Genomic DNA, 27,436 nt, shown 5'->3' on the forward strand with positions numbered 1-27,436 from the left:
CGTACGTACGTACGTACGTACGTACATAGTTACGAATGTACTGTACGTACAGTATATCTAGTATCCATCTACCGTCTCCTCAGACGTAGACCAATCATATCTCAAAACAGAGTAACTCCCTGGTGAAGTGGAATTCTGAAAATAACTGCATGTAAAACACTTTTGAGAGACAATTACACTAACATTATTCTTATTAGGCACTTCTATCACTAGAACGTGTGAGCCCTTGTAACTTCATTACTTGACGTATGGCATACAGTATGTTTTTAATCTCTGTTGACAGGTTGCATTGTCCTTTTCGGGCTGAATAGGTTTCATTACCCTCAGGCCCATAAAACTTTGAAAGTAATGATACTGTATGGGGTCGATATTGTATTGATTAAAAAAACAATTAACTATTAATTTTGTACATCACTTTAATATATACAGTAAGTGGTCTTTTGAATAGAGTGTATGACAAGCAAAATCATTGGTTGTTTCCTTCAGCCAAATGTGCTGTGGGTAAGGGGGGGGGGATCCATGCCTCTGCTATTGATATCCCCTTATCTTGTCATTAATGTTTATGGCCGGTAGGGATGTGTGTTGTCCCTGCTTCTAAATACGTGCATTTCATTTTGTCAAGCTCAGAACGCATTGTGAGCTTGTAGATCGGCTATTTTCGTTTTTTTGTCATATCGTCTCTGTGGGGTGGAAACCGCATAATGTCCAAAACTGTTACTTTCCAGGATTCAAATTCAAAAGTAGCAGATCGACAAGCTCAAAACGCGTCGCTTCGCGCCGCGTTTCAAGCTTGTACATCTGCTACTTTTGATGCTTTTTTTGTGAGGCTGTAGTTGTAGTATGATGAAGGGCATTCACAACTAATGATTTTTACTAGTCGACTCATTTGACCAAGTAGTAGTCGACTAGTCGACTAGTCGAAATTTACAATTTTTTTTTGTTTTCTTTTTTTAGGGGGGGGCATTGTTTTAATGCCATCCTACTACTATATTACTATTATTATTACCCTCTTGACCTTATTTTTATGGCGTTTTAAGGGAAGCGCTTCTGGCACAGCAGCACAGCACCACAGCAGCGTCTCCAAGGATCCCCATTGCCCAATAATAGGCTTTTATTGGGCATACTTTTGATAAAAAATAAAGTCAGGAGGATAATAATAATAGTAAGATGGGCCATTACTATGGCATTAAAAAAAAAAAAAAAAAAAAGCTTCTTTTTTTTTCCTCCAACTAGTCGACTAGTTGGTGAAAGCCCTATGATGAAGTAGGGCATTCATTTAAGAAATAACACAAAAAGAGAATATGGAGATAAGAGGTTTCTGCCTCTACAGCAACGATAAACCTGTAGGGCTTAAGTGGTTAACAACTCTCTTTTGTTTTTACAAATGCAGTGTTAATTTTGTCGACTAAGACTAAGACTAAAAGACTAGGGTTTTGATATTTAGACTAGACTAAGACTAAACAATTTCAGAAGACTAAAATAGGATTAAAACTAAATAAATGTGTTATTCAAAGGACTAAGACTAAGACTAAATCAGAATTTGCTGGAGCGTAATTGTTTTTGACTAAGACTAAGACTAAAAGACTAAGGTTTTGATATTTAGTCGACTAAGACTAAGACTAGAGACAGACTAAACAATTTAGGAAGACTAAAATAGGACAAAAACTAAATGGTGTGTTATTCAAAAGACTAAGACTAAATCAAAATTTGCTGTCAAAATTAACACAGTACAAATGCAACCCTGCTGATACTGTACCTCTGCCAGTAATACACAGTGACACGTGATGTTATAAACATACAGTGTCGAACCTTATGAGACCCATTATAACTCATTCTTTATGTTTTTTTCAGGTTTATACTCACAACCTATTATATGACAATTCTGTGTCATTATAACAAATTAGTAGTTACTTATAAAACGGATTCCAGTCCTTGATTGATTGGCCGAGCCGTGCAGGAAGCCGTTGTAAAACGCTCTATAAAGGCAACTATCAGAATTACTGCATGTTTACAATATTGACCATTTTGGACCTTCCATGCATTTGCATTGCAACGTCCTTGTTTGTGCTGACATTTGGGGACTTGTAGAAAGTATTCTTGTTGTGAAATTGTTATTAAAGCTGTTTTAATTGGGACATGTGTATGATGTTCATCAATTGGTAAGCAATAAACCATGCCAGGCCGTAGTTTACAATGATTTTAGAACAGCCAAGGGGAACGGTTCTGCTGTATTAAAATCAGTATAAACTGGGGCGCCAATAGCCTAGTGGTTAAGGCGCATACCCCGATATAGGCTAAAATGCAGCCTAACAGCGAGTCGCGGGTTCGATTCCTGAGCCCGACGGCCTTTGCTGTGCGTCACTCCCTATCACTCTCCACTATACTATCGAAATGAAGGCAGAAAAGCCCCAAAATATTATCTAAAACCAAAAAAATCACTGTAAACTACACCCTCTTGGGGCATGGAGTTAAATTGCTGAGCAATTACTTTAGATAAGTTACCATTTTGTAGATCCACGGTATTCCTCTCAGAGCAGATATGTGACTTGTACAAATGAAATGTATTTTTATATGTGAGTGAGGCGCTCACTGCTCTAGGTCTTATTGGAGATTGTGTTTGATGGCGTGCAATCACTTGGTTGAGTTCCTGGCATTCCTCATATAACCCAGAGTGTCTGTTCATCATTCTCTGACTGTCTGTCACGCACATCCTATGTCTGCAACATGTCCATTTGTCTTTATTTAAAAGACACTTTGCAGTCTCCTTCTTTCTAGCTCTTCACGGGAAGACACAGGCAGGCAGGCAGACACGCACACACACATGCACATACATAAACAGACACATTGAAGCGAACGAGTGCATACACACAAACGGACATATTAATAATAACCCCAATTACCTCGTATTATTTGAGCTTGTCGATCTGCTACTTTTGCTATTTTTCTATTTGAATCCTTTTTTGACATCTTTGGTTGCTCTCTCTCCCTATTTATCTCAGTCTTCATCTCTCATTTTGTCTCAGCTTTCTTTATCTCTCTCACGGTCTCCCTTTTTCATCCTACCCTTTACCTGATTGGCTTATCTCTTAATTGGTGTTAACTGATAAAATGCACATGTCTGTGCATAAATATGTGCACATGATGCGTGTGTGGCAGCAGGAGTGTGTGTGTGTGTCTGTGTGTGTGTGTGTGTGTGTGTGTGTGTGTGTGTGTGTGTGTGTGTGTGTGTGTGTGTGTGTGTGTGTGTGTGTGTGTGTGTGTGTGTGCTCGCGCATAAGAAGACTCACCACTGTGAGTATTTGTTGTATCTTTGGCAGTTATGTCCTCTAAAAGTCTCCTTGCTACCTCTTCAGGTTAATTGCTGCATGATGCATGGCTATGGCAAGCCCTCTCCGGACAACAGAAAATTAACACGGGGGAAATTAAATTAGAAATCTATTGATCCGCACCAGAGATTCAGCACAGGAAAAAACTGAACATTTACAGTATTTTTTATCTCATATGAACAGTAGGAATGTACATGGGGAAGCAGGAACAATAGCAAAAGCTAGCAGGGTACATACTAGTAAATACCAATGCCAGCCACGTTTTTAGATCAGTGACCAGTGAGGCAGACCTAAGGATTTAAGTTTGTTTTTTGTTAGCGTCCATGACTTTCACTATTTAAATGTTTGTGATTTGGCTCTTTCTGCTCTTGACAGTAAATCATATTTAACAAGCATTAAGTGAAGTGATAACAATAGCATCAATAGCAAGTTTGATGTACCCCGTAACAAATGTCTATGTCAATGTGTATCAATGTCTTTAAAATATATCATATGTTTGGGATGTAACATATCGGGTTTCATAATCCATATATAATATCTAAGCATCTTTAGGTATGCAGTATATATATATATATATGTATATATATATATTTGTATCTACATTCGTTCAATTGTACATACACACAAAAACAAGGTGTGTTATTGGAAAGTTAATTTCACAAGCCACATTGTCCTCTGCTGTGTTGAGTTTGTACAGATGTGCAGTTTTTCCCCCAACAGGACCATAATGTTTATACACACAATTTAAACACGCGCGCTGTGCGGCGTGACACGTTGCGAGCTTGTAGATCGGCTCTTTCCGGTGCGTGACACTTGCAAGTACAACCCAGACTTTAGATAGAAACCGTCCACAGGGATGGGGCTTCCAATGGTTTTCCAGTTGTTCCGTCCACATCAGGTCCAAAAGTAGGAGCAGTGAGAGAAAAATAACTTGGGTTTAGGGTTGCCTTGGATACATTTTGTTTGTTCCTTACAGTGCAGAAATGGCCAATGTGTAGTGTACACCAGATGCATATGATGTATGTGGCCCCCGTACGGAAGCTCTACGCATCCCATTCAAGTACATTACGCTGTGTTCACGCTACCAGTGACAAGGCTACAAGCCGTATTCATATATATATCGTTGCTGTCGGGCAGAAACCTCTCATCTCCATATCCTTGAGCTTGTCGATCTGCTACTTTTGCTATATTTGAATCCTGAATAGTAACTGTTTTGGACATACAAGGTTTCCACCCGACAAGAGATGATATACAAACTGACGCCCGAGCTACTTATTTCAGCGCTCCAATGACGCAGTGAAACATTAGTCAATGTTTTAGTTTCACCGTTTCCACTCCCTTTCTCTCCCCATTGCAATTCCTGCTTGCAATGGGGGGAAGGTTTGGCTTTTTTGTCGCTGCTAGAGTGAACGAACGCGGCGGCACCAGAGACAAGCCGATCCGGCAAACAAATATGCCGCTGGTCTGTTTTTGCCGGATCCGCTTGTGTCTAATGCGCTTGTACAGTATGAGGATGCGGCGCATGCATGGCTTCCGTACCGGAGCCGTTCAGCATCGTAAAGCATCTGGTGTACATTGGCCTTTAAGGGCTCAAAACGGGGTAGTGAAGAAAAATAGTCTTTAATGGTAAAAGTCCACATTGGAAGCAACACCTTGCACCCTCTGAGTGACATTGTGAGTATCTGGATTGTGGCCCAACATATGGGTATGCGCTCCATTAGGTTTACATCTTTGACTCCTATCTAATATGGTTGTGCCATTCTTTTCACCAAAGTTTCAACTGCTCCCTGTTAGAATGTCAAGTTTTTTTGTTTCTTTCTTTGTAGTAGATAGATGGTTGCGGTTCGGCTATTTATACCAAAAATATAGTTCTTGAGTGGATCTGCGATGCAGTCTTCTGTGATTCTTTTCCCCCTTTGACTTCAGACAGTCTTGGTATTGCCATTATGATCCTCCTCCCTCCTCGTCTGTGAGCTGAGCCCGATTAATACTACGCTGCACGACGGTGTCGCGAGCTGAAAATAGCAGACCTACAAGCACAACGCGTCGCTTGTGCTTGTAGGTCTGCTATTTTCGGCACGTGACACTGTCGTGCGACGGAGCAGAAATTAGGCTTTATAGTGCCACGTTGAACTCTGTCACCAGGAAGTCCACGTGGTCCCTCTCTTTGGTCTTAAAGGCCTCTGCGATGATGCGGGCCGCGTCCCTGTGCTCTCGGCCTCTCAGGGAAACCCCGTTCACCTCCAGGATCACCTGACCCACCTTCAGCTGGCCGCAGTTATGAGCTGAACCGCCCCTCTGAGAGAGACAGAGAGAAAAAAAGGGGGAAATATTTTATTTTGAATATTTTATATATAATATATTTCTTTCCATTAGAAGATAATTAACAATAATCTCCACAATCAAACTGCAAGATGAATTCTATATATGCCAACGACCAGAGGGGAAAGAAAACTTAAATTAAGCTCCATTGATATCTATAACTCAGATAAACCTCATCCCATATCAGCAAAGACATATATCAATGTCTTAGCTTATAAAGAGATCATACCCAGTGATTTCCCACGACCAGTGCAAGCAGTATCTGCTCTTCTTTAACGGAACATAGCGTTTAGATTCTTCCTCCTCTTCTAAGCTGTCAGTTTAGCCCTGTACACCAGCCCTGGAAACTTGTCAGCAAACCCCTCTGATCCTGCTCAAGCTCTCCCTTTTTAGAATCAAGGCATGCCACATGTCTGTTGTCCAATCCCTCTGTATACACTCCATTGTAGGTCAGCATCAATAAGATTCTCTGTGAAAGGTTTGTAGCTGGGTTTAGTCCTCCAACCATGTTATTATGCTGTCTTTCTAACTGCCATCCAACCCACCCACTGAGCAAAGAGCGCTGATTGTGTTCTTTAACCACTTAAACCCTGGTGTCACATTTTTGAGAATTTAATTACAGGTGAAAAATATATATAGATAAATTGTGAAAGACCATACTGCACTGCTGGATTAGTCTCAGCTGTGAGAGCCTCCTGCAGACATTAAACAGGCTCTGCCACAGTTGATGAAGGCAGCGCATCTTCCTCACCTTCAACGGTCATATTTAAGTGGCGGTCAATTTGCTCTTGTGTCATCGTACCCACCCCCCCACATCCCACAGTATGACACGAGCAAAATGGCTGCCGTGTGAAAATGGTCAATTAAGTCATTCCACCTGCAGTTAACTTTGTACCACCTTCTCTTAGAAAAAGTTTGGGATTTCATCTTGCGATGAGATGGGATGAAACGGGTGGCACCTTGTTAAAACTGTTAAAACTACATTCATTGTGAATGTTTCACATCAAAGATTCTGTCAGGTTCCGCTGACATCACCCTCCGCAATGATCTGATCATTCCCTTACACATGGGTAGTGCCTCCACCTATTCCCACATATCATAAGCAAATTGACGCAACCTCCAATCAGCGAACTGGTGTATTTCATTTGTTTAACTGGTTGGCAGCAAGTTGTAGAACAAAAGCTGAAGCAACGTCCCTCGACTGGCAGCATGTAAAAGTGAAGGCCTTGATCTGCTACAGCTACACTGTTAGAATATAAAGACTGCCCACTAATCAGCCAGAATCCACCAGGTGGATGACACAACACCCCCTAACAGAACTCAGGCCACGTCCACACGGAGATGTTTTTAGGTGTATCCGCAAAAGTTTTTAATCGTTTAGACGTTTTGTCCACGCGGAGTTGGCGTTCTGGGTGAGCGAATCCGCTCATTTTTTAAACCGGGTCCCAGAGTGAATAACTCTGAAGACGCCACCCTTGCGTCTCCGTGTGTACACCTAAAGACGCGTCTTTCTTTAACCGATGACGCTATAGCTCCACCTCTCGCTTAACCCCCATTTCTTTCCAATATGGTTTCTGTGCTTAGAGCCTATTGCACTGCAGCTCTTGTTGTCCAATGCTGGCCTGAACAGAACATCCACTGACTTTCTCCTCAGAATTAACAGCAGATGTCATGGGTCCTTCACACACAGCTGGGTGCCAGTTTTGAGGCAGCCAGGTTGATGGCAGATTGGACTCTCCACTGAGGCAACCCTGTTGGCAACACCCAGTGCCTTTCAGAAAAGTTGGCAGACGCCCAGAACTCTCTAAATGTCTGTTGTTGACTACATTGGCTCATCCGAGATACCCCTGACCTCGTTCGTAACAGCCTTCTCCTCCACTCCTCCACCACCACAAGTCGTTTGATATCCTCTGGTATGATTGATATCTTCTGTCATGCTACTCCTACAGTAGATTAGCATGGGTGAAAAGGCTCTGTTATACCTCACCTGTGCTAAACATAAAATGTTAACATCAAGCCCAATGAGCAACACAGGTGGCAATGTCAACGGCATAGGCAGTGTTGCTATGCTCATTTGGGATGTGCTTGCACTGTATTTTAATGACGTGACTTGCACATCGTTTAACACCTACACTACAGGTCACACAATGGACAATTGATATGCATCTAGGCTCATGCCTATGTTAATTCACCTGGTGTGAGTCGGGAGCCTTTGTAAACTTTGTTGAGGTGTGAATTTAAAGTCGTTTTAAATCTATGCGTGTGCCTGCGTGTGCTCCTGGTCAAATAGGTTCCTGCACGCCGTAGCAGAGCATTGCACCCCTGAGCATAGGGAAATCAAAATGACCACACACACACACACACACACACACACACACACACACACACACACACACACACACACACACACACACACACACACACACACACACACACACACACACACACACACACACACACACACACACACACACACACACACACACACACACACACACGATCCATCATTGACCTTCCTGGTAAAAGAAAAACTTTATTTCCCACGTATCAGCAAGTGTGGAAATAAATCCTCAGCCTATCCATTTGCCATGTGGACAGCCTCTTAAAATCCACGCACACAAAAGTGCCACTGGTCTCCGTTGCCCGAGGAGTTTTATGGACCGTCCACACCGAGAACGATAAATATAACTATAAACATATCGTTTTTAAAAATCATTCATACTCAAGTGGATGGCAGAATCCACACGGCAACTGTAACGAAAAATGACAGCTAGCGCTGGCACCTGTATTGTAAAATTGCACCTGAGGCCTCTCTCCGCTCTGGTCTCATTGTCACTAATACTACTCCTATACACAAGCCCGTGTAGAAACTCAGTCAGTTCCATTCATCCACGCCAAAGGCCATGTCCCCGAGGAAAGCTGTTCTTCTTTTGTTGCAAGATCCACCACTTGAGGCTGAGCCTGCTGGCATGCAATATATTATGCTACAAGAGTCCTCACAACCGCGTCCAAAACGAACAATCCATCCTCAGCCCTTTTTCAATTCAGAATGTCACTCGCCCCACATATGTTTTGGGTCCATTATGACGAAAAATTCTCAATGTCTGTTATGTCCCGTTCCAGTTTGGGAATACCACCTCCGCATTAGTGTTAGTATTATGTTACAGAATAACTGGAGGGGAAAAAATGAAATGAACTCTTTCACTGCCAGACTTATTTCAGAATGTGTTGTCCCATTGCCAGGAAAAAGGTGCATTTTTCCTCTGTTTGTTTTTTAACATTGAAGTGAATGGAGCAGCAATTGTTTGGATAGCGTTATCTCCTAGTTCCTTTGAGATAAACCCCCCCAAAAAAATACTAAAAAATTCAGAAAAATTCAAAAAAAAAAAATATTTTCGTCTTTCCGTCATTGGCCATGATAGCCATAGAGCCATCGGACGGGAATTCCCGGTTGTTTCAGCCCAGCCCTGCACATGAACTCTGCAGCCGCACTGAGGCCCCTGCTGGAAAGCATCCCAGCCCAAACATTAACGTAACTAATAATTGGGCCACACGACCCTGAAATGACCGTAATAATCCTAAAACGGGAGCAAAAATATTTATGGCCAGTCCACCCCTGCCTCCATTTACCACAGAATCAAATTCAACCAATTGTCAAGCAAGTTGATCTTGACAGCTGTTATGCTGTTATACAATTTACTCAAACATATATATTTTTTAAACTGACACTAAATGTGTATATAGAACGTGCACACCATTCAAAGTAATAGGGCGACAGAATTTAACACGGCGGCCCACGTCCATTGAGTTCAATGGAGAAGTGGCACCATGTTATGTTTGGTTACACTCTCTTGCATTTACCACAATGCTTTTCTAGTCTTCCGACCACTCACAGTGCTTTACGACGTATGCATCACAGTCACCTATTCACACAGACATTCTCACACAGACAGACATGCAAGGCACCAACCTGCTCATGGGGAGCAGTCAGGGGTTCAGTATTTTGCTCGAGGACACTTAGAACCTTCCGATTCCCAGACAGCTACAGTACTTTGAGCTGCTGTCACCGTACCTCACTGTGATAAAAGGTTGCTACTAAAACTCACAGTAACTGACTTACTTGTACCACTGCACATTTCAGAGATGTTTTCAACAAGTACACAGCAAAATCTTCAGTATTAATTGGACTCTGACAGTCCCTCTTTACACTTTCAAAGTTAACCACTTAAAGCGATAGTTCACCCCCAAAATGGCTTTTTTTCTATCGATGAGTCACCCCATGGAGACTTGAATTCATGGATATATATTGATATTGATATATATTGATATATATTGTTTTTTGACGCATTCCTAAGCCAATAATTTGATGACCGGCAGCGGTTCCGGTAGGAGACACAAAGAGTCTCCTTTGTATCTCCTACCAGAACCGCTGCCGACCGGTCCGCTGGTCATCAAATTATTGGCTTAGGAATGCGACAAAAACAAAACAATATCCATGAATTCAAGTCTCCATGGGGTGACTAATCCGACAGCCCATTATTCCGACGTCCCATTGGTCCGATTTATAACTAACCCTAACCTCGCACTACCTAACGTTTGTCAGACTATTGGGAGGTCGGAATAATGGGACGTGACTCATAATTATGAGCGAACCCCTACTACTGTACATAGACCTAGTTCACCAGAGTCCCCCATGGGTCTATACTAGGCCCCCCTCTCGCTTTTCCTTTACACTAAATGTCTTTGCGAAAATTGCAGATCTAACTGATCTAACTCACACGACGTTCGTTGCGACACATTGTGACGCCTTGCAGATCGACTGTTTCCACAGAATGTTTGGTGGCCCCGGAATAGGAACACTAGAGTCCATGTGGTTAAATGAACAGACCGTTACTGTGTGCCATACTTACTATGATTGTATTGTGTGCTACGATTAGTCATACGTAAGTCAACAGAGACGATCAAGCAGACGATATCCGCTCCCTACTTCTAACCGGCCATCTGCATCTCTCAGGCCTGACCTCATTACTTGCGACAAGGAGGGTTAAGCTATTAAGACCGGGAACGCATCTGTGACATTTTAGCTAACCATTATTTTATACTTTGGGCTATTCAAAAATTGCAGATCTACAAGCTCGTAGCACTATGAGCTTGTAGATCTGCTACTTTTTGAAAAATTGTGAAAATGTGTGCAAATCTTTGAATGTATATTTTTTTAAGCGAACATTTGTAACTCAAATCTTTGTCTCTGGGGGTCCCTGGAACTAAATATTTTGAGATGGGGGTCCGCGGCCAAATACATATAATTTTGGGTGGTCCTTGACATGAAAAAGTTTGAGCATCACTGATATATATACTGCTCAAAAAAATAAAGGGAACACTTTGATCCCTTAATTCTTTTGAGTTTTTTCGTTAGCAGTATGTACACAGTTCATGAAAAAACTCAAAAGAATTAAGGGATCAAAGTGTTCCCTTTATTTTTTTGAGCAGTGTATATATAGCAACATAGTTTTTTTCAGAAACCTGTTAGGATTTACAGTAGAAGACATGTAGATGCGTTCCCGGATTGAATGGGTTAACAGGGGCAGCATGGCTGCTGGACAAGCCCTGCATTATCACATGTCTTATTTACCAAGCCCACAACAATTACCCTGAGCCAGTGGAGTGGTGGAAAAAGTACTCAAATGTTTTACTTAAGTAAAAGTATCAATACTGCAATGTTAGAAGTACTCTGTTACAAGTAAAAGTCCGGAATAAAACATTTACTTGAGTAAAAGTACAAAAGTATTGGTATCAAAATGTACTTAAAGTACCAAAAGTAAAAGTACTAAAATGTTTGAAAATAGCAGATCTACAAGCTCACAACGCGTCGCGATGCGACGCGTTGTGAGCTTGTAGATCGTCTATTTTCTACCGGTATGTATAAAATAGGGCTTAAGTGGTTAATGTATGTTTTATAATGTCCTAATTTATAAGTAACTAGTAACTAAGGCTTTCTAATTATTGTAGTGGAGTAAAAGTACAATATTTGCCTCTGAGATGTAGTGGAGTAGAAGTAAAAGTATTGAAAATTGGAAATACTCCAGTAAAGTAAAAGTACCTCAAAATTGTACTTAAGTACAGTACTTGAGTAAATGTACTTTGTTACTTTTCACCACTGAGCATCAGTATGAGGACATGGCAGTGATAGGTGATAGAACACCAGAGGCTTGGGTGGGTGGATGATAAGAGCATAAGTCTGAGCTTATGCTTGATTCAGCGATTCTCAAACCTGTGGGCCAAATAATTGACAAAACACTACGATTTTATTGCTAATATAACGTTAATATTAAAAACTGAATGCAAAAAAAAAAAGAAAAGTCATGGTACAGAATGTGTTCTTTTAAAAATCTTGAGTTATCATTGTGAACTGATAGGAACAATATGAACTTAAAAGTATACAACGTTAGTTCCATTCCATCGGCTGCTTGTCTTGGGCACTCACTTGCCTGGCGGCTTATTCGACGGCGAGGCCGTCAGTCTCACAAGACGCACCTGCCTTGTTCATTTTAAGATTTATTTGAGCTATTGAAAAATAGCAGATCTACAAGCTCATAATGAGCTTGTAGATCTGCTATTTTTGAAAAACCGTGATTTTTTGGGCAAATCTTTGAATATATATATTTTTTAAAGCGTTTTTAACTCAAATCTTTGCTTCTGGAGATTCTACAAATGTCTTCTAAATCCTAGTTTTTAGAAGAAAAGAAAATATGTTGCTATAATCATTGGTTCTCAAACTTTTTCATGTCAAGGACCCCAAAAATTGCATACATTTTGGCCGCGGACCCCCATCTCAAAATATGTTGTTCCAGGGACCCCCCCAGAAGTTGTAACATGAGGTAAAAATGTTCGCTACGGGAAAACAGCTATTCAAAGATTTGCACACATTTTCCAAAAATAGCAGCACTCTGTGCCACGCTATGAGCTTGTAGATCTGCTATTTTTGAATAGCCCAAAGAAATCTTAAAATGACACAGATGCGTTCTCGGTCTGAAAGGGTTACATTTTTTTTTAAATAAATGCATTCGTTGTAAAACCGTGCGCATACGCTGGACGCCCAGTGAACCAAAACGGGATCCTAGGTGTAAGTGAACCAAAATGAGCGCTCCGATCCGACAGCGCAATCCTAGGAAATAAATATGAACTTCTGAATTTAAGTGTCAGGCAGGGAAGGGGATGAATGGAATGGATTTTTCTTGGCTCGTTTTGAAAAACAGAATAAAAGAAAAACTATTTATTTAGTGTCGAGTAGAAGTGATGTATAGTGGAATGACATGGATTACTTTCCTTGCTCAAAGCGTCTAATAACATTGAGTTAGTGATGCAGCCCAATCCTCAGGTTACAAAGAAAAACTTTTCAGGTGTGCATTTCAACCCAGAGAATTGGAAATGGGACTCAGTATATACTCGGTCTCTGTCTGTGTGTGTGTGCGTGTGTGTGTGTGTGTGTGTGTGTGTGTGTGTGTGTGTGTGTGTGTGTGTGTGTGTGTGTGTGTGTGTGTGTGTGTGTCTGTGTGTGTGCGTGTCTCTCTCTCGTCTCTGGTTCTGCAACCTCAGGCTCTTGCGTTATGAATGTCTCTACAGTAAATATGTTCAGAGTGGTATAGCGTTATTGCTCAGGGATGGAGCATTGTGTGATATGAAACACAGCCCTTGTCTGACATACAATATGATTGATCAGATGTGCAGCTTGGTAACCCACAGAGTGGCTGAATTTCACCCAAATCAACCACATGAACCCTAGCGTCCATATTCTGGCAATGTCACAATAGGCAAACATGAATGTTCAGCTATTATGACACGCAATTTGATGCGTCTGCTATTTTTGCAGAATGTTCATTCGGGCAAATAATAGCAGATCTAAAAGTTCACAACGCGAACGCATCACGACGTGACAGGTTGTGAGCTTGTGGAATGGCTATTCTCGGGCGAAGAGGGAAAAAGGAGGGGGCCAAGGATAGACCCCTGGGGGGCACCGGTCAACAAAACGTATAGGATTTAAGTGGTGAAACTACCGCAACACACAAACAAATTAAACTAGATGCCTGCAACCGTCTGGCAATGCCATTAAGGCCTTATTAGCAGGCAAGAAATCAGCAGAGCCAGAGGCTCTGGCAAAAGCCAGGACCAGACGACCTGCCAGGCAATTACCATGCTGATGAGGTCGTGTCTGTAGTGACTGATTGGCTGGTTAGGGCGATGGGCAAGCAAACAGCACCATATAAAAATATGCCTTGCTGTACACTTTGCTTCCTGCCCAAAAAGAACACATAATTAAGATGAAACGATATGGTGTGTGTGTGTGCGTGTGCGTGTGCGTGTGTGTGTATGTGTGTGTGTGTGTGTGTGGTATCATCCTGTCCTCTGCCTTTATCTAGTTGTCATATAGGCACTTAAGTCACTGGCTGGGGAATTAAGCACTTAAACCCTATATACTTTGTTTACCGGGGTTCCCCCAGGGATCTATACCTGCCTTTTTTCCCCCTCTACACCAAATCTCTTCACTGAAAATAGCCGATCTACAAGCTCACAACGGGGACACACTTGTAGATCTATTATTTTTGCCTTACGACAAGCGGGTATTTTCGCCAAATGTTCGCCTATTATGACATGTCCAGAATAGGGATGCTAGGGTTAATGTGGTTAAATTGCATGCCTTTCTGTTAGTTTCAGTACCCCCCCCCACCCCACCATCACCACCACATAACCCCAACCAACCACAAACCTCCGTTTGCAGTGGTGGTCAATGTATATATATAGAAGTATTCAAAAGTACAAATTACAAAGTACATTTTCAGAACTGTAGTGGAGTGGAATTTCTATTTAAAATGCAGCAGAGTGAAAGTCATCAGCTTGCAAAAACAAAAACAAATGCCTAAAAAAATGTACTTAAGTACAGTACTCAAGTAAATTGTATTTAGTTACTGTCCACCACTGCGTATCTCCTCTTTAATTTCTGCCTCTTTATCTTCTTCTTCTTCTGCATTCCTCAACCAACGCCCCTTTCTCATTTCCATTTATAGTCCTTGATTTAATCAGCACCTTATTTATCTTTTAACATCCTCTCATAACAAGCATTCTCTTTGGAGTACCATGCAGGCTTGGAGAGAGCTTTGAGGTCACAGGCGTGCGTGCGTGCGTGTGTGTTTGCGTGTGTGTGTGTGTGTGTGTGTTTGTTTTTGTGCGGTACAGCTCTCTGCCCCTCTGTGCTCATACATTGCTCCGTGAAACAGACAACCCTGAGTTGACCCAAGGCTGTCTGGATTCAGCACAGCTGATTTCCATGCACGGCTCAGCCACAAGGATGGCCTTCCTCCAAAATATTAAAGCCCTAATTTCCTCTGTTCATCAATGGTTGGACTACGCACTATACTCAAAGGCATGCATATGAAGTGCCTGTCTTTTACAAGGTGAATAAAGTGAGTTGATAAGTACTATGCAATTCAGTCTAACTCAGCTGAGTCATTGAACTCAAATTTCCCCAAGTTGAACTGCGGCATTAAGTTTGTTTCAAGGTGAGGCATACTGCACTGCACTCCACAGCCCCGCTATATGAGACTTCTCTTTATGCCTTTGTACCCGAAAAGCCAATGGCACATTATGGCAGTTGCTGCGCACAGGAACAATCTAATTGCCAGTGCATTGTCAGAATCTCTAGATAGCCGAGGCTTTCGATGGAGGCCATTAAAGGTTGTAATCAGCTCTGAAAAGGCTCCAGAGAGATGAACAATAGCGGGAGTTGAGTGAGTTCAGCTGCTTATTTCTACCCCAAAAAACTTGGACGCGAGTCAAATCCCACGCACCTGCATGGTGGGCATGTGGCACCTCGGCAGAGAACAAAGCTAACAATGCACACAAAGAGAACGTTTTGGCAAATTGAAAAATGGAGCACAATGGAACACTGATGAGGATTCTGTAGGGATTGGAGTCGGATTATTTTGTGTTATTCTTTACCCACCTGTATGGTGACAATGCGTGGCAGAGGCTGGCGAGTGTTGGCCCCTCCCTCGATGGCAATGCCCAGGGTACTGGCACTCTTTGCCACTCTCACTAGTGTGGAAGTGGGCTCCAAAAGCCCCGGCTAGAGAGAGAAAAGGGAGGATTTATCCTATTGAGCCTATTTACATACAGTGCAACGAGAATATTTTATACACGCAGGCTTTGTTTGCTGCACAATGGTCCCACTAAGTTGTCTTTTAACCTTTGATGAACTAGAGAAGGGTTTTCGTTCAGCATTAACAACACACTGCTCAATTCAATGCTTTCCACAAACTTTGATGTTTTTCTTTTCGGCGACAAAGCAAAGTCAACTTTATAAAGATGATTTGCACAGTAAGATGTAAGTAAACACCCTTACAGCTCCATTTGGTAGCATTTGCACACTTTAAGAGTTAAATTAATATTTGGGATTTAGCAGTATGGAAAAGCACATTCATTCATCAATATCATGGTTACAAGTTAGCAGGTATACTGTAGCAACATTTTCATGAACACCTTTAAAAATGGAATTAGCCTTATGGTATATCAGTGGTTGCTGGGAGTGAACATTTTCACAAATCAATATAACGTTTTTAATTAACTCTTATTCTACTTCCCAATAAAAATGTTTGGTATGGTAGTATATCAATGCAATATAACAAGTACTGTGCATCTGCAGTGGTTGGAGGTGGTGTCCCTACATATCCATATATGAGAAGTTTAGACCCCATGGCGTCAGTTAGGACAAGTAGCCCTGTCAGAAGCTCATAAGCCCTCACTGCATGGCCAAGAGTGGATTCCCTCGTGGATGAGCAGTATTATGTTTGGTTTCCCACGCGGGATACCCGGGTTTGAATCCTGGGTGTTACAGTTGAAATTAACCCTCTCCATCGGGAGAGGATATAAAACATACGGATTGTCGTGTTAAAGTACCCCCACCGGCCCACCCCCGAAGAATATTGTTCTTCATCGCTGGCCACTGAGTGAGCAACTGAGGTTTAAAGTGCCTTCCTTGAAGGTAAATTATTCAATTCCCCAGTCACTCTTTATTTCCCCTTTTTTCTCAGACAGCGTGAGATTCAAACTGACGAATCCTGGGCACGGGCCCACTCTCTGCATGCCTTTAAATGCCCTCCCCCCTGTCCCACCTTTAACTTTGTAGCCAACATAATGCACTTCCATCAATCAATAAAGAGCCAGGGAAGGACCCGCCCGCCTCTCCTATGCTGCACTGTGGTGGTGGGTGACACAATGGATGAACAAGTGACTGAATCAATGGATGGAAAAGAGGGGAAAATAAACGGATTGATGAGTGTAAGACGGGAGTCAGTCTGCATGACACAGGAGGAGGAGAAAACAGGAGACCAGAGTTAGGTTTGAGAACAGCCTTAAGGACAAGCGCTGGATTAGAGACACAACTAACAATCTCACACACGAGCACACACACACACACACACACACACACACACACACACACACACACACACACACACACACACACACACACACACACACACACACACACACACACACACACACACATCTCTGTCTTTGACTGTGATCCATTCAATCAAGCCAAGTCATCCATCCATCCATCACATCTTTCGTTGCGTTGGCACAAATAGCCCCCCACCCCCCCCTCACCGGTTTGGTGGGAGCGTCCCCTGTGCCTCCGCCCCTCTGGGGGTCTCGTGGAAGGCGTGTGCGTGCGGCATGGGGGCTGCTGTCCTTGTTGGTGTGTCCTGAGTCAGCGATGTCCACCCCGCTGTCCTCGCTGAGAGTCTGGCCACTGTCAGAGAGCTGAGACAGTGTGCCACCTGAGGGGAGCATGCAGGGCGACAAGCAGGTCAGGGGACAGTGTTGGCAGATTTTGTGAGAGAAACAATATTGTAGACAGGTCTGCGAAAACGAGCCCAAAAGAAGCGACAAGGCCGCATGATCACACACACAGGGGGTCCCCAGCCAAATGTGTTAACCCATTAAGACCTGAGACCGATTCTACAAATGCCAACACTTTTGGCAACATTTTTCAAAAATGTTCAAAAATAGCCGATGTACAAGCTTGTGAGCTTGTACATCTGCTATTTTTGAATAGTCAACGAACGCTTGAATCTAAAATGACATGCTTTCCCGGATATAGCATCAACATCAGTGTAACCGCTTTAACGCTATATAGTACATTGGCTATTTTTTTTTTTTAGAACATTAGGAAGCAAGCCCAAATAAGCAATTGCACTTTGGAAACAAAAAACTACTTTGCAGAAAAATAAGCCTAAAGTCGCTGATAATAAGCAGACTTGGCAACACTGGTCAGGGCCTCTTCAAGGTGCACACACGGCACAAAACAATGTTCACTTTGAGAACTTAATCCATCTGGATTTTGGAATAGCCTCGGGTTGGTTTCTTTTTGTTTTAAAAAAAACAGCAATAACGCACGGGTGCCCGAGGCTACCCCTTCTTCTGGTTTTCATTATGCAAGGGAACAAATCAATAGTATTTGGATGCAATATTTGTTCAGTGCTGTTTCAATCATTTTCAGGTACTAAAACCAATTGGGTGAAATTAGCTTGAAAACATGTGGTCTAAATAAACGTATTGAAGTAAAGGAAGCTGCATTTAGAACAAGTGATAGCAGTGGTTCCCAAACGGAGGCACAGTGGTATGCCGTGAAACTTCTGTGACAACCATGATCTATTTTTTAATTTTTTATTTACAATACTATACCAGTATACCTTATTCATTTACCAATACAGAGGTACATTATATACCCTACACATATGTATATTTTTATAAAAATAAAAAATAAAAAAAATACATTTTCTTTCTTTTGTTTTTACCCCTTTTCCTCACTTTTTGTCACTGCTGTTGTATCCTATACTGACACACCTACCATTGAGGAGCCCCCACCGGGAGGACATAGAGCCTTTGTCCTACTGCTCCCGCCCAACACTCCCTGATGCAGGTGCCGCCCCAGCCCGTAGGATTACGTACAGTGACAATTATCACCCTCCCTGCCGGCTTCCCTCCCCCAAACATGAAACAAAAAAAAACGTTTTCAACCTGTCATCCCTATTTTGTCATTATAGGCAAAAAAAAAGTTTCAGTGTTAATGTAACTCTGAGAGGGTACAAATGGTATCAAATGGACCCTTACCCATTTGTAACTCTCAGAGTGTACAAATGGAACCAAATGGACCCTTACAGGTCCATTTGGTTCCATTTGTACACTATCAGAGTTTAACTCTACCCTATCGTGTAGTCTTACAACCAAAGCTACATTTTGGAACCAATCACCAATAGCCTACATATTGCCTTTTGTACATCGATTGTATAATTGTGATACATAGCTCATCTTTGGTTGTGATTATGAAATTCAGAGCATGAACAAACAAAAGAAAACAAAAAGCCTATAATTGGTCTTTGCATACAGGTGTGCATTGTCAGGTTCAAGTGGTGGAAAGTAACTCAGTACATTTACTTAAGTACTGTACTTAAGTAAAATAAAAATAGGTATTTGTACTTTACTTGCGTATTTCCAATTTCCAATACTTTTACTTCTACTCCACATCTTGGATCCAAATATTGTACTTTAACTTTTACTTTGTAGATTTGGATTATTATTACAAAACATACATTAACCACTTCAGCCCTATATACATTTCGGGCATTTGAAAACAGCCGATCTACAAGCTCACAATGCGTCGCATCGCGACACATTGTGAGCTTGTAGATCTGCTATTTTCAAAAGATTTTTATACACAAAAATTTGACATTCTGCATAATGAGTACTTTGTATTTTTGGTACTTAAGTACATTTTGATACCAATACTTTTGTACTTTTACTCAAGTCAATTTTGAATTCCGGACTTTTACTTTTACTAACAGAGTATTTCTACATTGCAGTATTGATACTTTTACTTAAGTAAAACATTTTGTACTTTTTCCCACCAGTGTCAGGTTCTCTCTGACCTCTCACCTCGGGCGTGGGGCAGATGGCGCACCTCGTTGACGTCGGGCTCGGCGTTGGTCCGGTGCACCTCCACCATGGCAAACTGCTGCTGCTGTTTGGACCCGGGGGAGGAGGCGGCGGGGGAAGGCGCCGGATGGAGGGGCGGGGGAGGAGGAGGGGGGGGCCCGGTGGGAGGGGGAGGAGGCGCGGGGAGCGGGGGCGGAGGTGGGGGCGAGGGGGACGTGGCTACGTGCCTGACGGTGGCTACGTGCCTGACGGCGGCGCCCCTAGTCGGGGGGGACTGCACCCTGGGGAAAGGACCGATGGGCCGCTGGCTGACCATGGAGAGCCCGGTGGGCGCGATGTGCCCCTTTTTGGGGGGCACGGGGGGATCGCTCTTTCGGGGCGTGGCGTAGTCGCGCGAGGAGGGGTCCCTAGAGGGTTCTCTGTGGCGGGGGAGAGAGGGGGAGGCGTATTCGGGGTCGGCTTTGCGGTGGTTGCGCACGGCGGTGGCCGGGGCGGTAAAGTACAGGCCCGAGTGGGAGGACTCGGACGAGGGCCGCTTGTTGAGCTGTTTGTCTCGTCGGGTGGGGCGCCTCTGCAACCCCGCCGCCGGCGGGGGCGGAGGTTTGAAGGACGGAGGAGACTCCGCCGTGGTGGAGTTTACGTCGTCCTAGAGCGAGAGGAATACAGAGACACAAAAGTTCATTCAACGCATTTCAAGGTTCCAGATGAGTTCACTTTCACGCCCTCGTCTCCGTTTTCTGTACTCTCTCACTCTTCCTCTTATCCTTCCTCACACACACACACACAGACACACACACACACACACACACACACACACACACACACACACACACACACACACACACACACACACACACACTCTTCATCAGCTGAAAATACTTGCACATCTCTACACATCTCCCCAGCATATTGAAATTCCACAGCTGCTTGATGCGGTGCCGGTCCACGGTTCCATTCCGCCAGGTTCCTGTGGTCACGGACAAGATCGACTGAACCAAATGAAAATAACCCAATGGTGGAATGGCAAAACACTGAGACATGAGTGACATACCGGTGTGTGTATGGAGTGGAGTGAGTTGGGATGGAAAAGATAGAAAGAGGGATAATTATATCTAAGTCTATTTTGAAGCCAGACTAGGTCCTTTCCTAGTCCTTTTCCTTCTTGTCCAAAACTAATTTTCAGGTTGCTCTGAAAAGTCAAATATATATTAAAGAAAAAAACTGGTGCCCCAGTGGACTTGCTCTTTCGCTTTGTTACAGAGATTGAAAGGTAGGAAGAGAATTGCAGACCATGTGTGTGTGTGTGTGTGTGTGTGTGTGTGTGTGTGTGTGTGTGTGTGTGTGTGTGTGTGTCTTGTCACATCTTTCCACTCAGAGGGATGGAGAGGTAAGGGAAGGCTAAAGTGACACAGTGCCTTGGTTCCTCCCTTCCTCTTAACTGCCACCTAAAGGCGAGCCTCCATCACCTCTGCTGTGCACAATGACATGCCCTCCGGAGTCATCCATCTCTGTTGCTCTCCCTCTGCCCCCCCCTCTCTCTCTCTCTCTCTCGTTCTTCCATCCATCACTATTTCCATCATTCCCCCTTTCCTCCGTTCTGCCCCCTCTCTGTCAGACCCTCCCTACACATTTCTCTCTCGCTCACTCTCTCCATCCCTCATCCTCATCACCAGCACCCTCCATCCCCTCCTCTACCAATTGCCATTTCTCTCTCTCTCTCTCTCTCTCTCTCTCTCTCTCTCTCTCTCTCTCTCTCTCTCTCTCTCTCTCTCTCTCTCTCTCTCTCTCTCTCTCTCTCTCTCTCTCTCTCTCTCTCTCTCTCTCTCTCTCTCTCTCTCTCTCTCTCTCTCTCTCTCTCTCTCTCTCTCTCTCTCTTCTCCCCCCCCCCCCCCACACCATCCATTCCTCTCTTCCAGGTCCTGTGGTGTGTCCATCTTAATCAGGCTCAGGTCGGGGGGGCTGTGAGTGCTGCTTCTCACCAGAGAGATGTCAGGAAGCAGCGTGTCCAAACTCTCAGAAGGATCCTCCCCGTTACTCTCCACCACGCTGTCATTCTGAGAAGATGGAGAAAGGGAGGGAGGGAGGGAGACAGACAGACAGGGAGAGAGGGATGTAGAGAGACGGGGAGGAAAGGAGAGAGGAAGGCAGGGAGAAAAGAAGACAGGGGTTGAGGTAGAGAGACGGAGGGAGGAAGGCAGGAAGGGAGTGAGGGAGAGAGACATGAAGACAGGGAGAAAAGGAGAGAGGGACACAGGGATGGAGGGAGGGAGACAAGAAGACAGGGGTGAGGTAGAGAGACAGGGAGGGAGGAAGACAGGCGGGGGAGAGAGACAGGGATGGAGTTAGTACAAGGTAAATGTAAAGAGAGCGGGAGAGAAAGGCATAGATGTGAAAGAGAGGTAATGAAAGGGCATGGGGTGGAGGCAGTCAGAGAGAGAGAGAGAGGGGGAAAAGGAAGGAGGTGAGAATGAGATTGATCAGGAGAGACAGGGCGAATGCTTGTTTACCGGGTGTTAAACACACATATGTTTTTTTGTATTATTCGAAATACAAATGTCAGGCGCAAATTAGCTTCAGTCGGTGTTCCACCTCTCCGAGCAGACAAGTCGATATTTTTTTTTTACTATTTTGTTGTCAAACTCGGTGCTTGTGGGCGCTACGTGCAAGGCTGGCGGAAAGCCACACACACACCCAATTGTTGACAACGAGCGCGCGTATACGCTGACTTACACGCACGCACAAGTCTAGCTATTATATCTTCTTGAAGAAAAGGTGCATGCCGTTGCGTATCATAGCATCAATGGAATCCATGGCTCTGAATTTTTGGCGGGCCATTCCTGCTGTCATGATGGAGAGGAGACAATTTGCTGCAGACTATTGAGTGCTTTCAGAGTATAGTTTAGAGCAGCGCCGCCCTTCATTAAACTCTGAGTCTAAAACTAAACAAAAGGCCCATCAATTCAGCTCTAATGATGGAGTTTGGACAAGTGATGTTTGGGAGGCGGAGAACTGCGCCGTTACTCCTCCTCGCTCGCCAATCACGGGTGCTACTTAAAGCCAGTGGTGGAAAGTAACTAAATACATTTACTTAAGTACTGTACTTAAGTACAATTTTGAGGTATTTGTTCTTTACTTGAGTGTTTCCAATTTCCAATACTACTCACTTCTACTCCACTAAATCTTGGATCCAAATGTTGTACTTTTACTCCACTACTAATTACTAGTTACTTATAGATTTTGATTATTATTACAAAACACATTAACAACGTCAACCCTATATACATTTCGGCCATTTGAAAATAGCCGATCTACAAGCTCACAATGCGTCGCGATGCGACGCATTGTGAGCTTGTAGATCTGCTATTTTCAAAAGATTGTTATACTGTTATACTATTTGAAAATTTTAAATGGGACATTCTGCATAATTAGTACTTTCTACTTTTGGTACTTTCAGTACATTTTGATGCTATATTGCAATATTGGTACTTTGACTTAAGTAAAAAAAATTGTGTACTTTTTCTACCACTGCTTAAACCCAACCCAAAGGACCCAGAAGCCTCCATATTTTTCTAGCCACCATCTCAGTGACGACGATGCGCGACGACCTCTACGCCTGGGTGAGCAACCCTCCTGGAAACTTCACCTATTCACCCCTCATTCCACCATCATTCACAGTTCTTCAGTTAACACCAGTAGACCATTCTTTTACCATTCTTAAAGAGGAGCTGAAATGACATGACAGACATGTCTTTTCATGCTTTTAGAGCAAATCTGTGAATTGTGATAAAAAAAAGTCCAATCTTAATTATTTCCTGTCAAACAACATCATCATGTGCTGAAGGGAGAAGTCTCCCCTGAGGGCTTTCTGACAGAACAGGGGGCGGCCTCTGTGCACATCATGTATGTTTACAGTATGTACAAACCAAATTGAACCAATAATGACAAGCACCTATCAATCAATCTTCCAAGCAGAGCTACAGTATGATTCATTATTCTAGCTAGACACTAGAGGGCGGTGCTGTAAGTTGAATGTATGGCGGACGAGTTATAAGCGATTTTAAAGCTAAACTGCACTCTAAAATATGCTTCTGAAAACATTTGAGGTGAGAAATATTAAATGCCGTAACAGACAGTGTTGGAAAAGTTACTTTAAATGAGTAACTACTAGTTATAGTTAATAGTTACTGCTCTCAAAAATGTACTTATTTCTAACTTAGTTCCTAGGGAAAGTAAAGTATTTTTTGTTTCAATATTAATGTATACATTTTTGTGTTTCTGTCGCTCAGGACAACAATTCAGCCTTCATCTACCTGTAGCTCACCATGATAAAAACTATTAGTACAACACACAACAGACTCAACTGTTGATGTAGGAAGTATGACAGCTCAACCTGGAGGCGTATTCCTCCATGTGAAACGTGCATGCACGTTCCTGACCAGGAACGCTTCCATGTTAAATTCGGCACAGGCTGGCAAAAAAAATCTGGTTTAAAAGGTTGCGTAAACCTATCAATATGTTTTTCCACACCGTTCCAGACTAACTAGGATACCGGGTCCGGGACAACCGTTGCATTTTTAGCTAGGCTAAGAAGCAGGGGAGATCGTGCCTTTGCTGTCGCAGCCCCTACGCTCTGGAATAGCCTGCCCTTAACCATCAGAAGTGCCCAGTTCAAGTCTCTTCTCAAGACTCATTTCTTTTCATTGGCCTTTGATCACACCTGAGTTATTGTACACATTTTTTTAATTGTGTTTTTGTATGCTATGTGAGTGCACATGCATAATGTTTTGTTGATGCTTTGATTTTACTGTGTACAGCACTTTGCTCAATCTCGATTGTTTTAAATGTGCTCTATAAATAAAGCTTGATTTGGTTAGATTTTTGATACAATACAGAAATACCTAAGAATTGATCGTTCCTTGCCAGCAGCAAAGCTTGCCGCCTGTGTGACAGGAATTGAATAGCAGAGATCCAGTGTAGGAGGGAGCCATATTTAAATGGACTGCCTTGTTGTGGGAATGAGTTGTTATTGGAGTGTAGAAAAGCATGACTAATTGGAAACAATCAGCAGACAGTTGATTACAGCTGGGGTAATGTATGACTCTCCCGTCTATCTATACTTTGTGGATGTGTGTGGGGCTTTGTACTGCACACTGTTTGTTTGCATACATGCACCGCACACACGAGCACGCAGACTCTCCATGTGTCCGTCATGACACGAGTCTATCATCTGGATGAGTCGTCAGTAGTAACTGTGCTTACCAACCCGATCTCACATGACTTAGTATACATTGCACGGAGTGTCATTCCGTGCATAGACAACTGGAAAACCCGAAATCCGTGCATAGCCGCCTCGCATCACCCCCATTGACTAAACCATTTTGGAGGCGTGCAGTCTCAAGGGAACTGGAGCCACGTGAGGGACCACCGAGTGAGCTAAAGTGAACGAGTTGCCGTCCCGAACGTTGCGACGTTCCCTTGAGCCTACTCAGCGCCGTTTGAGTTATGTACCGATAGGCACAGAATCGTAAATTTTGTTGTGGGGTCTGCTCTGCTTCCGGGTTTTTCCGGGTTGCAACTGGCTATGCCCACCGTGGGACTCGCCGTACATATGCACGGATTTTCGGATTTTCTAGGCGACTATGCACGGAATGACGTGCACTGGGTCCGTGCAACGTATACTACATTCTGTGAGATCAGGCTGGTGCTTACATACAGTACAGTATACAGTATAGCTATAGCCTTATTCAGTGTTTCCCAAACACTGGGTTGGGACCCATTAGTGGGTCGCGGACACATTTTTATGGGTTGTGAGTAAATACCTGCTCGTTTCCAACAATTATTAAAGATTCAAAACAAAACAAAAAAATCTGAGATCTTTACTATTAAATACTAAATAATCAAACTAATTCCATAAATACAAAATAAAAAAATAAAACTTTAAAGAAGTAGTGAAAATAGCAGATCTACAAGCACAAAACAGCGAGGTGAGCGGGTGTCACGCGCCAAATACGACAGATCTATAAGCTCACAACACGTTGCATAGCGATGCGTTGTGAGCTTATAGATCTGTTATTTCCAGAGTACGACACCGGTGTATGGCTTAAGCGGGTGACTGCTATGTACAGTAACTGGCTTTTAGTTCATAAATCCCGTGTTTTTCTATACTCTACAAGAACCCACCCAGTTCTCTAATCTCTCTTACACAGCAGCAGGAGCAGTCACCCGTGGGACCAGAACAACAGAGACACACAGATTCACAAACACACACACACGCACGCCTCCAAGCATGCACACACACACACACACACACACAGAGAAAAATGTGTATGAACAAATAGATACACACAATGCATAACGTTGTCGGGCAGAAACCTCTTTATATCCATATTCTAACTTGTGTTTTTTCGTAAATGAACGCCCTACTTGATCATACTAGAAGTAGAAAGCTGGAAACGTGGCGCAAAGCGACGCATTGTGAGCTTGTAGATCTGCTACTTTTGAATTTGAATCCTGAGAAAAGTAACAGTTTTGGACATATGAGGTCCCACCCCCCCCGACACAGACGGTAAGCATATGCACACACTAACACAAAGACACACACCAACAAACGTGCACACACAAATGCACACATGCATAACACGCATGCCCAGGAAGCTGAGAGCAAAGATTACTCATGAGAAAGATTGCTCATCTGCTTATCTATTCTGTCAGCCTTGATGCGGTTTAGTGTGTGTGTGTGTGTGTGTGTGTGTGTGTGTGTGTGTGTGTGTGTGTGTGTGTGTGTGTGTGTGTGTGTGTGTGTGTGTGTGTGTGTGTGTGTGTGTGTGTGTGTGTGTGTGTGTGTGTGTGTGCGTGCGTGTGCGTGTGTGAAGTTATTTAAGCAATTATACATGAGAGGCGGTGGTATATTGTGATTATATCATGGGTATGGATGTCGATGCCGCTGTGGTACAATACGATATATCACAAGCTCTCGGTTGCACTTGCCAGTGATCAGCAACACGGTTCACCCATAATCTCAACCAAAATCGTTATTGTTGCTAACCAGAACCTAGCAGTGGGGTTATCATCAGTATACAATGGAGAACGTTAATGCAAAATATAATTTCCATGTAAGACTCAAATATTACCTGGTATTATTTATTAATACCACATACTTAGTAGATAATATGTAATATTATGTAGATACATGTTAATAAGTATTAATAGACTACTTATTAACATTTAGACAAATATATAGTATTAGATTAGATTCCTACGAAGTAATTACAAGTAAACACTACTTCTAGCCCCATACCCACACAGCATTTTCGACATGTTTGACATGTGGTCAGCGTAAAACAAATGTAAACAGCAGGAAAAAAAACAACAATCTCCCATTGACAATGAGACACTTCTGGTCAGACGAAGGAGGAGCCAGGCCCGGAGGCAACCCACAGTGTCTGGAGCCTCTCCTAGTGTCACCAACACCTGCTGCAACATCTCACCTAACCTGGCCTGGCATCGGCCGGACTGATGGCGTGGATTCACTCACATACGTTCCAAGTGTGAGTGGATCCGCGTTGTCGGTCTGGCTGGTGCCAGGCTAACCCTAACCCCTAATTAGCACTGTCTCTAACCCCCAGGAGACAGTGGGGGCAGTAGCATGCCTCCTGGACACAGGCCGGGGTCTGGTCAGCCTCGGTCGGGTCGCCTGGAGGTTGCAAGACCCAAAACACCCAGAAACAACACTGATGATGTGTCCAAGTTTGACCAAATTTACTATACTTTTTTATACTTTTACTTCTACTCAACTA

At 43.2% G+C, this 27,436-nt stretch overlaps 1 protein-coding gene across 1 annotated transcript in view; it reads right to left on the reverse strand.

Moving 5' to 3' along the window:
• Nucleotides 1–5,441: 5,441 nt before the first annotated feature.
• Nucleotides 5,442–27,436, reverse strand: part of whrna (whirlin a) — a gene marked incomplete at both ends in the record, with an annotated part of 211,719 nt that continues 189,724 nt past the window's right edge. The window contains 5 exons of the mRNA XM_080419964.1: nt 5,442–5,624; nt 15,646–15,768; nt 17,310–17,482; nt 19,641–20,286; nt 21,620–21,694. Of these exons, the coding sequence (XP_080276090.1) occupies nt 5,442–5,624; nt 15,646–15,768; nt 17,310–17,482; nt 19,641–20,286; nt 21,620–21,694 (1,200 nt within the window). The remainder of the gene's footprint in view (nt 5,625–15,645; nt 15,769–17,309; nt 17,483–19,640; nt 20,287–21,619; nt 21,695–27,436) is intronic.

This window comes from Gymnoscopelus braueri (genome assembly GCF_963280865.1).
Source record: "Gymnoscopelus braueri genome assembly, chromosome: 22".
NCBI lineage: Eukaryota > Metazoa > Chordata > Actinopteri > Myctophiformes > Myctophidae > Gymnoscopelus > Gymnoscopelus braueri.